Source organism: Seriola aureovittata, chromosome 2 (assembly GCF_021018895.1).
Source record: "Seriola aureovittata isolate HTS-2021-v1 ecotype China chromosome 2, ASM2101889v1, whole genome shotgun sequence".
Classification (NCBI taxonomy): domain Eukaryota; kingdom Metazoa; phylum Chordata; class Actinopteri; order Carangiformes; family Carangidae; genus Seriola; species Seriola aureovittata.
The window spans coordinates 9,586,170-9,600,707 of NC_079365.1; the positions used below are offsets into that span (position 1 = coordinate 9,586,170).

Consider the following 14,538-nt stretch of genomic DNA (forward strand, 5'->3'; position numbering starts at 1 on the left):
CAGCATGATGAAAGCTACCCTGCAGAAGTCGCTGGAGTGGCTGCCAATAGTTTTGTTCTGCCATCATCATCTTTTCTATTTCCACTAAAATTAAAGAAAATGATAAAGTGAAGGTCTGAAACAACTTGTTTGTATAACCCAGGACTGATGTTCAACTCACTACAAAGGAACAAGAAGTGCAGCTCACGTTCAGTCAGACACTCTCTCATCGTTAAATTGAAACCATTATTGTGAAAATCTTGTAAATTGCAGGGATCACTGACCCTTCCAAGAGCAACCATTAGAGCTCAGTAGTTGCCTGTGAGTAGTATATGAAAAAGATAACGATATGTGATAGGACTACAGAAACATCACATCACAAGTATGTTGATTGATGAGTCCAGAGAGGAGGAGGTGCTGGTGCTGCTGGAGAGCAGGCAGCACCACCACTTGACAGCATGATGTGGCAGGCAGCCACTGCAGGGATTAATGAGGAGCTGACAACTTTAATGGACTGTGAAGGCTAAAGTGACGAACACAGTTGGTGTTGGTTTGGTTTAGCTGACAATCAGCCAGTGACTTACTGTGTGTGTCTAACGCTTTATTTTAGAAAAGTGTCACTTGTTTATTTGAAGCATCTCTACGAACGTTGTGGCGGATTCAGCTCCAACAACTTGATCCCCTAATAAAACGTGTACACGTGTACACATTTAAATGATGTAGCTCACCTGAATGAATGGGAACAGGAGGCCCACGGCAAAGTTGGACAGCCAATTCACGGTGCCAGCGATCATGAAGGCGGCAGGTCGGTAGGACTGTTCAAACAGTTCCCCGGTCAGGACGAAGGGGATGCCACCTGACAGAGGAGAAAAGAGAGACGCCGAGTTACAACAGACTACATGCAGCAAGCAACAGAAACACGCAGCTTTGCTCTGAGCGGCATCCGGAGCTTACAAACTTCATAAAGTGGAAAAACTTGATGTTTTGTTCACTACAGGATCAACTTAACAGGCACAATCACAGTTGATTCCTTTTAAGGTGGCGGCCCCCTTGTTGAAAGTCAGAAGCTCATCTGGCTCAGTGTGCAATGTGCAACCAATGTTTCCGAACCGGCAACAGCAGATGTTGACATTAGGAGGCTTTGGTGGTTTCAAACTTGGAGGCTGAAATCTAAACAGCTGGCACACTGACTTCAAATGTAAAAGGCAGTGATCCATCCTGACTGACTGCTGCCAACTCAGTAGAGAGTACGGATGCTGCTGCTACAGAGTTTGTCTTATATTGCTGTCTAGTTAAAAAAAAAAAAAAAGGTGGATTTATGTCCCATCTTCCCTCCTTCCCAGTAAATCTGCATATAGACATTTATTTTTTACAATAACCTCATTATTTCACAACATATAAATACAGGAGCCATGTCTCAACCGAACACAGGACATACACAATTTAACAGTCCAGGTTATTTTTGTTTGACTTATATGACAAATGCCACTGACAACAGACAATAGAGCTTATAAAGGTTCAGAGACACTTTACTTCACCATCAGTGCAGAGGAAACAATATTCTAAGCCAATTCCGCCATTTCAATTCAATCTCCAGCAGCAGTAATTATTGGAAAGCTTTTTAGAGGTCTGAGAGGAATGTGGAAGAGAGAGTAAGAGGGAAGTAATATTTGAGAGATTATGGCACTGTTGCTCAACCGGAGAGTGTGTTTTCAGGATTAGTGACTGGGTGTTTTTTTGTTTGTTTTTTTCTTCAGTGATACATGTTATGATGAGATTTGTTTTTCCCCCAACACATTGTTTGTACAAATGATTCAATTAGAGGAGAGTTTCCCACCCAGCCAAAAGCTGTTTGTTTGCTCAGTCAGCCAACACTGTTAATGCAAAAAACAAAAAAACAAAAAAGAAAGAAAAAAGAAACTTTTACATCAAAAACCTTGACTGCTCAATTTACTGTCTTTGCTGCTTGTCGATTTCTTTTCCTGGAGATTTTAGATCAAAACAACATGAGCAGCAGTTAACAGACACACTGAATGTCAAGTCATATTCACCACTGACTGTGTCCTTCTGTCCAAAAAGCACATTCACTATTTTTTAATTCATGATATGTGACATCGGTTTAATGATGACGTTGTCTGTGAGAAATTACACAAAAAAAAGTCAACATCTCCCAACAGTGCAGTAGAAAACGCTGTGGGCTGAAGCTACTGTACAGCTCACTGACATGTTTAATGGTGCGAAACAAACATTTTTGGTCTATTGAAATGAGAAAGCGTTTTCTCCCTACCCAAAGAAAGAAAAATCAATTCCTGTCGCAGGGATGAGGCACATCCTTGTTAGAGATTAACAGCCAGCTTTAATGACCTGAGCGGAAAAAAAACCCCACTGACTTAGACTTGTGTTGTCTAACAACACGGGTCTGACTCTGTTTGTGCTGAAAAAAAAATGCAGTTCCAGTCTTTGTCCAAAATACACCCTGTAGACAGGATCTGCAAAAGTCTCTGCCCCCTTGTTTGTGGATGCAGGAGAAATGCCACTGTTGAAAATGTAATGGACAGTGACATTTTCATCCATATTTCATCAAGTGTGAGCCAATAGGCATTCTTGCATGAAGCCCTGCTGCAGACAATAAGCGAGAAAAAGCTTCCAACACGATGGAACCAGATTCTCCAGTTTGGAGTTGTGGGGACAGATGGAGGTTGCAGTGATGTGTGGAGGGTGTGTGTACAGTACAGTATATTGTGCAGCCGTGTAAAGAAAACATGTTTAGGGGTCCATAATGTAATACAGATTAACTTAACCATGTGACTGATTACAATGTTCATTTCAAAGTCTGAATGCACACATGAACAGAGATATTTCAGAAACGCAATCACACAACAAGATAAAGAGACACAAAGAGATCCAAAGAAACATTATCATTCACAGCCACACACTTTTGATAATATCATTATTAGTAATGTCTTATCTAGACTATGTGTTATCGTTATGCTTTTGAATGAGCTGTGGCTAAACAGAATATTGGTATAGGTGTGTGGATAGTGTTCAGTGTACAGGGCAAGGCATGCTGTGAAATGGTGTATGTAAGCAGTTTCAGGGAGCTTGCTACACATGTAGTGTAGCCACATGCATTTGTGTGTAGGCTGTTTTGCTATTCGGTTTATTTGCTATTGGTTTTGCTATATATATATATATATATATATATATATATATATATATATATATATATTCACAGCCACACACAGAGCCCCAGAAAAAAGCTCCCCCAAACACCATCTTATAGTTACAGTTTATAAATGACTTCAGACAGTAGTTGTGTAATATTATGTACTTCAAAGTGGGCAGTAAAGCATCTTTTACCATCTGAAAGAACAACAAAAGCATCAAATTAGGTTACAGAACTACATACTGTATTCCTCTAAATCTGTGGATGTTACATTTTATCCTCAGAGTGGGCTGTTAGTTGTCTCTGAGAAGACACTTAATGAGCTACAAACCATTTAGAGCTGAATAAAGGGAGGAATGGCTCACATTAGCCCCCAGCATCCTCTTAGATTTAATTGTTTCTGATAATAAACCATCCTATTATTTGAATAAGCTGCCTTGCTGTTTAACAAATGTAGCCAGCTGATTAAAAGTGACTCTGTGGGTGTGTTTGTGCATGCACAGTGTTGGCCAGATTGCACACAGCAATCATGTGCATATGAGAGACCAGTCATCAGCCAAAACTTTTAAATCAAATTAATGGCCATTGACAAGAAGTGCAGGTGCTCGGGCTCCCCTGAGAGAGCATCCTCAGTAAGGAGAGAAATGCCAAAAAGCTCTTGAACATTTCTGAAAACCACAGTGAAATGCCAAAGCAATATGAAAATGTCCAATCTCTTCTTTTTTCTCCTCTTTTGGTTTGTACACAACAAAATTGTGTTTTAAAACCATCATCTAGTGAGGAATAGTATGGACACAGCCTGGTTACTGCAGCTCCTCAGGATCACTTGAACTGTGCTCCACTACAGCTGAACTCCCTCACTCTCTTTCTCCATACCAATCTCCCCACCTCCCCCATCTCCCTTATCCTTCCTGACAACCCCCTACCCTCATTCCTATCCCTTTACCCCCTGCTGCTGCATAAACATGCATGTAATTATGAATTTTTTAAAAGAGCATCAGATTGTTATGATGTTTCTGTAGTTTGGGCTCAATTCCAGGTTCACATTATATACATTACTCACAATTAAATAATTATAGTCTTTACTTTTTTTGAACCAATTGATTTAAGAGTTAGGAAAAGTATAACATTTTATATTTCTTTTTACACTCCATTCAATCATGTTCATTGATGTATTCAGTAATATTTTTGACATTTTGTCAGTTTTGGGGCTCCTTCAAACACAGCCATGTTTGTTTTAATCTGACAGAGGGAGTTGTCTGTTTAAGATTTAACAAGTTGTGTAAAAACATAAATATATAGTATATTTTTTTCATTTTTCCTCTGATGACATACATTAAGGTAGCCTGACTTAATGCGAATGTGGATTAAACAATCCTATTAAAGGATCTTATTGCTCCGCAAAAAGAGGGGGTGCAATATTTCTCATTGCATGATGGTTAAGTTCTTGCTGATAAAGATGAGAGATATGCGTCATATTAAATATATTTAAATTACAATCATGGACCAGCAGTAATGGTCAAAATAGCGCTGATTACCTCAGAGGCAAAAGGGATTAAAAAAAATTGGTGGAGATCTAAATCTGATTATACAACCCTGTCACCTAGAAATTAATAATCTGCTACAGAAAATACATTCTGTAGGAAATATAATTGCGCCTGGATTATGTTCTCTATTAATGTAATGAGGAAATGTTGGTTATGTATTTTATTCAACAAGTAAATATGTGGATACCGAACGCATCAGTAAAATTTTCACAGACAACCTATTTGTTTTAAACCAAAATATCTGATCTTATCTAATCACACTTTTTTATGGTTATGTGCAGGCGCTCCCAGCACTCAAGGTCAAGGTGAGGAAAAGACTGTGGTCAGGTTTAATACAGAAAAAGCTGACAGGTCTGACCAAGGTCTGAGCTTGCTAGGGGGGTTCGAGGGCATGGTACACGAAAAGACTTTGTCAGTGGAAATTATAGAAAAGTGTCTCACACATTACAGCAACATAAGAAAAATACAATAATATCATTATACAATAAGACTACTGTATATTATGACAATACAATTATGCTAGGTTTCTGTTGTTGTTAAACAGAGTCTATAGCTTCCACTGTAATTGCCAAAGAACATGCTGTAAATCTCTGTGGTAATTAGGACTACATTGTTTGAATATGATCAGGTCAGTTGGTTTTTGTGTTCAACGGCACAGGGACATAATGCTAATCCTATTCTGGGCACTGCAAAAACTCAGCTCTCAAAAACAAGAAAAACAGCAATATAATGGGGGGAAATGTTACTTAAAATAAGTAAAATGATCTGCCAAGAAAACAGAAAAGTAGAAATAAGCTTGAAACAAGTGAAATGCTCTGCCATAAAAAACTGCCTGGAGAGGAGAAATATCTTGTCAGACAAAAACAAGCATGTATTGCTTTGATTTAAGATGTTACATCTTACTTAGATTTCACTTTTTTTCTGTGTACCTGTTCTCCCCCTCTCATCTCCATCACCTTCTCTCTGTCTTTATCTCCTCATCTCAAACTGAATTAAAAGAAAATCATTTCCACTTTAACTGAAAGTTTATCAGTCTGATCAGGATGGAATTAATGTTAGAGAGCTAGTTAATTCACTCAAGTGAAACTAACTAATTCACTCAAGTGAAACTAACTAGCCAGCATCATGATGGACGGCCACTGTTTTACTGCACAGGAGCTATTGATCACATGATGTCTGAGGATGAAAAGACATTGAACTACACGCAGTAGAGCTTCAGTGAGTTCTGCAGCCTTTCTGGTTTGTCGACATAATCACTGTGCTGAGTAAATATTCTGTAGTATTGACGAGATCATTTACTGTATCCACCACACACACCACAACAAAGACATTGGTTGTCTTGGTGTTGTACAATACCTTTTCAGCACCAAACAAGTGTTTTTTTCATGGCTTTTATTATATACACCTCAGAATAAATACCAACGTCTGGACCTCAGTAACCTTAAATGGCCTCATGTTAAGAAGTTCAGTTTTCCACGCCCACACTAGGGCCCCGTTTACACCTGGTATTAACATGTGGTCTGTATGTTTAGTCCCTGTCAAGATGCAGTACAGAGTACAGAGTACCTGATCTAATCTTATCTATGTGCATTTATACCTTGAATTTATGTGGTTTTCCTTATCCATGCTGTACACTGTTGCCAAGATACACATGTTAATGCCTTGTGTGAGACTAAAACGTGTGGCCTAAACAGAGAAAAATCATTTTGTCACCAAAATAAATCTATCAAAGGAGAGCTGCAGTTGTCATCCACAACTGTACAGTACTGCTCTACTGGTCATTTTCAACACTGAATACAAATGACACCAAATACAATACAACTGATGACTACATGAACTAACAAAGTGCATTGGCACAGCCACTATCTGTGAGGTGTTAGTTGGCAAGTCCTGCTTCTCTTTACTGTTAGGAATCCCTCTAAAAAAGGATATGCATGGGTGTCGTGTGGCGAAGTGGTCTAAGTAGGCGCCCTATGTGTAGAGGCTACAGTCCTCGCTGCAGTTGGCCCTGGTTCGAGTCCTGCATCGGACAGCCTTTGCTGCATGTCTCTCTCTACTATCCTGTCCAATAAAAGCCCCCAAAAATATACTTAAAAAAAACAATATGCAACTTTAATCAATGTAAATGTCATATGACAAAACCAGGACAAGCAATCAACAGGAAACATTAGGAAGAGATTTTTTATCTTCGTTTGGGTGCAGTCACAGCAACACTGATTTCACTTCTCCCAGGAAAGGACAAATCTGCTTCACACATGATGCAGGGAGGGTGGGGCGGCTAGCCAACACAGGCATTTTGTGTGTGTGTGTATGTGCGTGTGTGTGTATGTGCGTGTGTGCGTGTGTGTGTATGTGTGTGTATGCGTGTGTGTGGGTGTGTGTATGGGTGTGTGTGGGTGTTCAGTTTAGATCTGTTCCAAGATAATCCGCTCAGTACAAAATGGTGTTTTCCAGGGAGTTGTGCACCTAATAATTTGTGGAGCTTATGTGTATAAGAGAGAAAGATGGATAGAAGAGAAAAAGGTTTTTTATTTTATAAAAGTTTTTTATTTTATTTATTTATTTTGGTAAAAACTGATAAATCAGGCCCCTGCTGGCCTTAAAAATCTATGTGAGTGCAAACTCTATTTGTCATATTTCACTCAGTCATGATCCATGATGTTGTGAAGGTATTTCCAGCCTCACAACTTATGGATTTGAGAGGGCTAATGAGTGCACTTGTTGCCACAGCAGTTTCCATGTCAAGCCGAATTTATCTTTATAGCCTTTCAGCACAGTTCATGTCTCAAATGGCTGGGGTGTGACCGGGGACTGTACACTAATTAGGCTATGTATATTATTTGGCCAGCATATGCTTGCTGAGAGCCAAAGTTTGCAAGTTTCCCTTCCAGCCAAATATGAAGGAGGCTCACTGATTAGTGTACATTCAGTCAAAGGGTCAAGAGTCAAGCTAATTGAAGGGGCAATAGCTGAGTATTTAAACTATTGAAACACTCAAAAATTAACTAAGATTATCAACAGAATGTTAAAAAATAACAGTTTTGATCTAATGTCAATGACATCTATGTATTGTGTTGCAGAGATGTCCACTGAAGTTAGCATGCTAACCAGCTAGCCTACGCGTGTCTTGCCTCATAATACCACTTTGTACTTCAAGAAGTGATGGTGAGTCACTGTAGTGTCCAGTCTGCCAGTCCAACATGAGGGGAAGAAGAAGTAACTGTCAGAAGGTTATAAACCTGATGCAGTTATCCTCTCTTGGCGACATTCCTCAAGCTCTTGTTGCTCATCCCCCACTCTTGCCACCACTACATGTACCTGTCTCCCTGACTGTGCAGACTTGGTTGAGAGTGGCCAGTAAACCCACACGCAGCCCACTCTAATGTGCACCCCGAAATACAGGCAAATGGAGAGGGACAGTTAAAACTTTAAGGACATTTTGACAGTCCACCGGAGAGAATAACGCTGTGCCGAACCAATCATGTGGCTGGAATAGATTTATAGCCACGTCAGGTTAGCTTGTTGCACAGAGGGCAGAGCATGTGCACTGCAAATTGTGTCAAAAGCATGTTTCCACAGACAGTTAATACCACTCATTTTTTTTTTACCATCTGAGGCAGTGCCATCCGCTAGAGCACGCACAATGCAAGACTTTACAGTTTTAGACCAAGCTTTTAATTGCTCAGAATTAAGATTTTACATTATCATATATACCTATTTAATTCATTTGAAATACAGTCGTATAATGTTCTACAGTATATTTGTCATGTTCAACTTCTGACCGAAAATAAATAATTTTTAAACCAAAATTTACCTTATGATATCTTCACATCCTACCTTAGGAGTAAAAAGGAACATTTAAGCTTGACAGAAATAGTGATTTGATTTATATTGTGATATATATCGATATCAACTGATATGAACAAAATTATTTTGATACAATTTTTTTCCTTATTTTCCAGCCCTAGTATACTGTATACATCACAAAAATACAAATGGTCAAACGTTTATCCTACAATCAATATTGGAAACTACTTTGACAATCAGTTCATTGCAACACTTATCAATCCTGCTACTCAGGAACCTGTCTGACTTTCATTTTACCATCAAATGAGTAATAATTACAGAGATTCAATTGATTGTATATAAATATCTGATATGAAAAGGTCTGAGGACCAGAACTAAAAATGAAGTAATAGTAGTTAAAAATAGAAATTAAACAGCTATTCTTTAGGATTTGGATTTGTGACAAGACTTAGTTCAGTGCCTTCTGTTTCAGTTTGACCTCATGAGACATCACATTTTCGGGGGGTTGGCCACACTCCACCAGTGCTGGAGCCTGATCTATTGTGCCTCAGGCAGAGAGCCACAGATGACAGGAAAGCGGTGAGAAGGCAGCACCAGAGGCCACTGTTTTTTTCACTCGCAATTGGTTCTGACAGGAGTTTTAACCAGCTCATCTGTATAGTTTATCAGTGTACCAGCAATCTCACTTCATGGCTGAAGAAAGTTTGGATGATAAATCAAGTTTTTAAATACTAAACATATATTATTACATTTTTATCAATATGGTACAACAGCGGTAAATGATCCATATTTGTGTCTCCCAATTAGGAGGATTTTTCTACAACCACAACCTTTGTCCTTGTAGTGACTCATATGGTTTGCTCCACTGCTCACAGATGTACAGTATGCTTGTGATATTATCTAACAACAATTCACATGCTATAAATAAATACTAATTATATAATGGGATAATCATGTCACAACAGCAGAATACTACCCTCCCACACAAGCACATGAAACATCGTTGTCACAGCAGCATGAAAAGAATGACAAACACGTGGATGTTCATACAGAAACATGTACGTCAGGTTAGGTTGTGTTGCACCAGTATTTCACTTGCTGAGCACTAGCTTTAAGAAGTCCAAAATTAAATATTTTTTAATTTTTATTGAGTGTAAAGCTAACAATGAACAGCATCTTTTTAAAAAACTTCCAGCTGCAGAAAAGGTCTTTGTCTCTTAGCTCAGATAGAAGGCAATAATCAGTTCTATATAATCAGTCCTCATTTTAAAGAACATTAACTGTGTCTAAAATGTGTTGGCACATACATGTATACAAGTAAAGATGAGTGGACTTCCATTTGTCTTAAAATTTCATTAAGATCCACCATCAGTGTCAGTTCTTCCTATGCAGAAGTCTTTCACTGGAGAGACACGCTCGGCTGCTGGAAATCTATTAGCATTCGGATGCTGCAGCGGATGTGTGGAGCTGATATAACAAGCTGCCATCAACATGTCACCTCATACTGCAATGTGCCCAGCTGTCAGAGTAAACTGGACATGTAACAGCAGCAAAGAAAAGCACCTTTTAAAGATGCTTTAAAATGTATTAGTTGTATTAGTAAAACCGATCTGTGTTGAATGTATGTTTGAATGATTTATCACATCACTGAAGTCGGTGGCGTGCCATCAGGGCTGGCAGTGTTTGACCAATTAAAGCTAAAAATAGACATAAATTAGAACAATAACGAAATGGAAGCATTATCTCTCCTTACATTTCAGGATAGCGTTCTGTCCTATAAAGGATCTGATTTTGCCTGTTGGCATTCATCCTGTAATTTACTGCTCTCTTGTGGCCGAAGTAGGCTGTTGTCTCTGGAAGCTAGGTTGACTGCCAGCCATTGCATCTAACATTTCTGTCATTTTCCTTTGCTTGGCTGACAAAGGCTGGGGTTTATCAAGCAGAGGGTAGAGCAGAAGTTTTTGGATGTTTGTGCATGTGTATTGTGGATAATCCTGGGATCTTTTAGCCAAACTAACAGTGTGACTAGAGATGGCAATGTGGGTCAGAAATTTGGTTCACACTGAAATATCTCAACATCTACTGGATGGATTATTAATTTGTGTTTTGTGCTAATTAGCAAATGTTAGCATGCTGACATGTTCATATGGTGAACTTGGTAAGTATTATAACTGCTGAATATTGCATGTAAGCATGTAAACAACAGCTTTTAGCTGACAGCGCCAGATTGGTTTGGAGCAGGAGTCAATCAGTGTGGTTTGGTCAGAAATGAGAAGTTGTAATATACTTTTCATTTGCCACAGTTACTGAACTAATTCTTCACATAACAGAGATGGTTTCTGTACTCCCATGGTGATAGACACACCATCATTAACCTGATGAACCAGTGGTGTGCTGGGAGAGAAAAATACCGTAAAGGCTAAACAACAGCACCCGACAAACTCCCTAGAACCTGCTCAGTTCATGCTCTTTTCTCTGAGGTCGTCTGACACACAGAAGGCGAGAGGCCTGTGGAAGAAAATTGCAGGGAGTTAAGCTCACATTCTGCCCACACCAGAAAAACACTTTACTGAAGAAAAACACTGCAGCATGATCTCCAGGTCCCCATTTGCTCTCACAGCTTGGGCTATAGATTGCAGATGGAAACCAGTGGAGAGAGGAGAGGAGTCTTGACAAAAAAAGTGGTGGCTTTAATTGAAAGCAACATTACACGGCAGTCCGTGGAGACAGAAAATATGATGATTAATCATGCTGGTTGTTTCACCTTGCGATGGTCATTGTGGGATAGAAAATAAGAGCTGCCTTGAAGATCCTGATAGCAACATCCATGACAGCGGTGTTGACAGTGGAGGGAGGGACGAAGGCTAGGATTTAAATCCAGTGAGATTATGACCAAAGTTGCCTGGGAATGGGCACAGAAAGTCAGCGGAGACTGTTTGGAGGACTTATGTTGCGCGCACGTGGAGCTTGCAGTCACTGTGCCGCTTTAGAAGTGTACTCTTCTATAAATGACTGTAGAGGGTCAGGGTTAAACAGCAGTGGGGCAATGGCTTAGCAGCATTGCAATTTCTGAAAATACCAGTTCAGCCTTTGCACTCTGTGTAAAACAATCATTCCTCTTGTTACTGAGAGCATTTGTGCAGCTGAAATTTAATTTTCCAGAGGTTTGCAAAGCCCAAACGGTTGCTTCTGTTTAATGGAGGTTAAGCCAGGGTCGCTCTACAGTTCTCCAGCCTTACAAAAGGATCCATGATGACACTGGTGACTGTATCTAGCTGTGGAAAGATCTGAGGAGCACTAAACTCACACACATTCATTCACATATTGATGGTTTGACATATAGTATAAATGATGCCTCAGTGGCTTCCCGAGTGGTTGAGATGTCAAACAGACTGACAAAAACATCTATGGAAGAGAATTATTCATCAAAGCTTGAAAGACATCACATGTAACAGATACTTTTGAGGCGTTTTTTCACAGGAACCGTTTAACCCACTTGAGTCGCACCAAGCCGTGAACATATATGGCAGGACATCACTATGGCAACCTGTGCTACTGCGGTTTGATAGCAGGGTCGACAGATGTCCACACACACGAGTGGCTCCTCCTGTGCTAAACCAATCAACACATATCTCTGTGTCTAGTTCTCAGTAGATTTATCACTTGCAACGAAATCAGTGTAGTCTGAAGTTTAACATGACTCTTATTGATGTTTTTACTGTTAGATATCACCCGCACTTTACTGTTTTACTGTTTACCGTATTGGAGATGTGTTAGGTTACAGTTAATGGAAACTGAACATTTCCTGTTGTTGCTGCTTTACTTTCAACCAGTAAAGCAGTGGAAGGCTTTTATTGTAAAGCACCTACATGAAATTCAATGTTTTTTTTTTTATCACAGACAGGACGGATGGTTAGCAGTGCTGTATCTTCACAGCAAGATATGGACATATTCTACACCATTTATTCAGCAGATTAGTTTCAAATATTGCAGGGGGGGTTGGTGTGAGAAGAAACAACCACAGTGAGCCGGTTAGATTGAGGACAGGGTCAGCGGTGGTTTGCGAGAGCCAACACACCGAAAATCTACCTTGCGGTGCTGTGGAAAAATCATTCGCACCACACTAGCTTGTCTTGAAAGGTCACGGTTCAGCTACATGTGAGTATTCCAAACCCCGTGGGAAAATGGCTTTAGTGCTTTGTTGCTGTGACAAGGTGATGTCATGCTCTTCTCACATGGTTGCCGCTGTCCCTTAAGTGTAGAGTCTAGTGAATTTACTGTAGTGTCACTATTAAGATGTTCAATGGATGAGCATGGTGAAGGGGACAGCAGTTCTTGACATTGCTGCTGTGTAAAAGCTGATAGTAAATACTATCAGAGCCCTCAGTCTGTCCTTCGCTCAAAAGAAAATCCTTGTTCTACAGCTGGTGCAGCAGAGCGAGGGATGAATCTAGAAGTGAGGGCATCTTCAGTTTACTCTTCCATAGCGAATGTTTCAGGACCCAGAGGAGAATAAATCCGTCCCCGTGGAGGACAGGCTCCTGGCACAAGATTAATGTCACAGTTGTAGGATCTACGTGAAGAAGACATCGTTTCCTGCTTTATAGTAAACTCCTCTCAGGGATCTGTGTACATGGAGGGAATATTATATGAGTCATCTCACGGGAGACATCAGTCTTGGGACGTACAACAATATTTGTGGGAGTAACCCGGTAAAAAAAAAACAACAATCAGCATCAGGCTCTGCTCCTCTGGAAGCCCCATTTATATGTGGGATGCAATCAACCGAGGGACAACTGAGAATTACAGGGAATTCTGTAGATTATTATATTATTATGATTTACATTATTATGCTAAATGTCATTGTGGCACATTAAAATAGGTGCTAGATGCTAGATACTCATGTGAGTCAAAATGAGAAAGTATTCAAACTACATACAGTACTGTAAGACAGGAATATTAAATAGTAGCAATTGCATGTCTGTGTACAATTAAGATAAGATAAATAACAAGTCATTATCCAAATGAGGTGGTAGATAGAACGATGATTAGAGCCACACACACTCACATACAAATACATTCAGGTGCACAGACACCATTTCTCTCACTCATAGCCCAACAGCATTTACTTCTGCCTTTGTTTCTCTTGCTGTTCTAATTAAATCTTGCTCTAATATTGGCTGCCACACATCATTAAGTTTCACCTTGGCTTGATTTCACTCCACAGCGAGTCTGTTCCTGTACATTTTGCTTGTGGCTCCTAAAAAGCGGCAGATGCCACTCTTGTCAGGAAGTGTTCACATCTCACCCCTGGTATCTCCCATTACCTGCCAACTGTCACAGAAGCATGTCTGGCTGTCCAATCTATATTTATTTCCACATTCCCTGCTGAAAGGTGATTCATCTTGTTCAGTGGTCTCCTGTCTTTTACACTATGGCCTGTTTGTCAGCATGTTGTAACCACATCTCTGGCTTTACTCCAGCCACGGCCTTTTCCCCTCCCAGGAGAATTGAGTTAATACACCATCCAACAATGATGAGGCCATAGACTCTGCTTGACCACTTGGCCGCAGGGTCTGCTCAACCACTTGTTCAGAACAGTAAAACTCCTTGTGTGTTGCACATTTGTTTGCTGTGTATTGCAGACTAACTTGCCGAGTGTGGCACATGATGTATCTATCCTACATTTCTGTATAAAAGCAAAATTTTAGTAAAAACAGAAACACCATTTAGGTTTAGACCACAACCGATATGAATGGTGTAAATACGACCTGTCTCTAAATGTTTCAGACTAATGCATATTTGATCCAACTATTAGTTGTTCTTTTTTTTTTAATTGACACATAATTGAAAATCTTTATCATAGCTACATCACTGATTATGTGTGATACAACAGCTGTGATTTGGCTCTCATTTCATTTTACCGGTCTGAAAAAAAAAGTGGTGTTTCTCACGGCCAAAAGAGGACTGCTACTGTACTTCTTGCTGCTCTGAGGAAGGAGGAGTTGAGAATGATTTCTGACATTTGAAGCTGCTGTT

General features: G+C 39.8%; 1 protein-coding gene across 4 annotated transcripts in view; it reads right to left on the reverse strand.

The window, feature by feature from the left end:
- Positions 1 to 14,538, reverse strand: part of slc2a9l2 (solute carrier family 2 member 9, like 2) — a 105,981-nt gene that overhangs the window by 17,138 nt on the left and 74,305 nt on the right. For all 4 annotated transcript variants that reach the window (XM_056387005.1, XM_056387023.1, XM_056386998.1 and 1 more), the window contains one exon: positions 708 to 835. In XM_056387005.1, the coding sequence (XP_056242980.1) occupies positions 708 to 835 (128 nt within the window). The remainder of the gene's footprint in view (positions 1 to 707; positions 836 to 14,538) is intronic.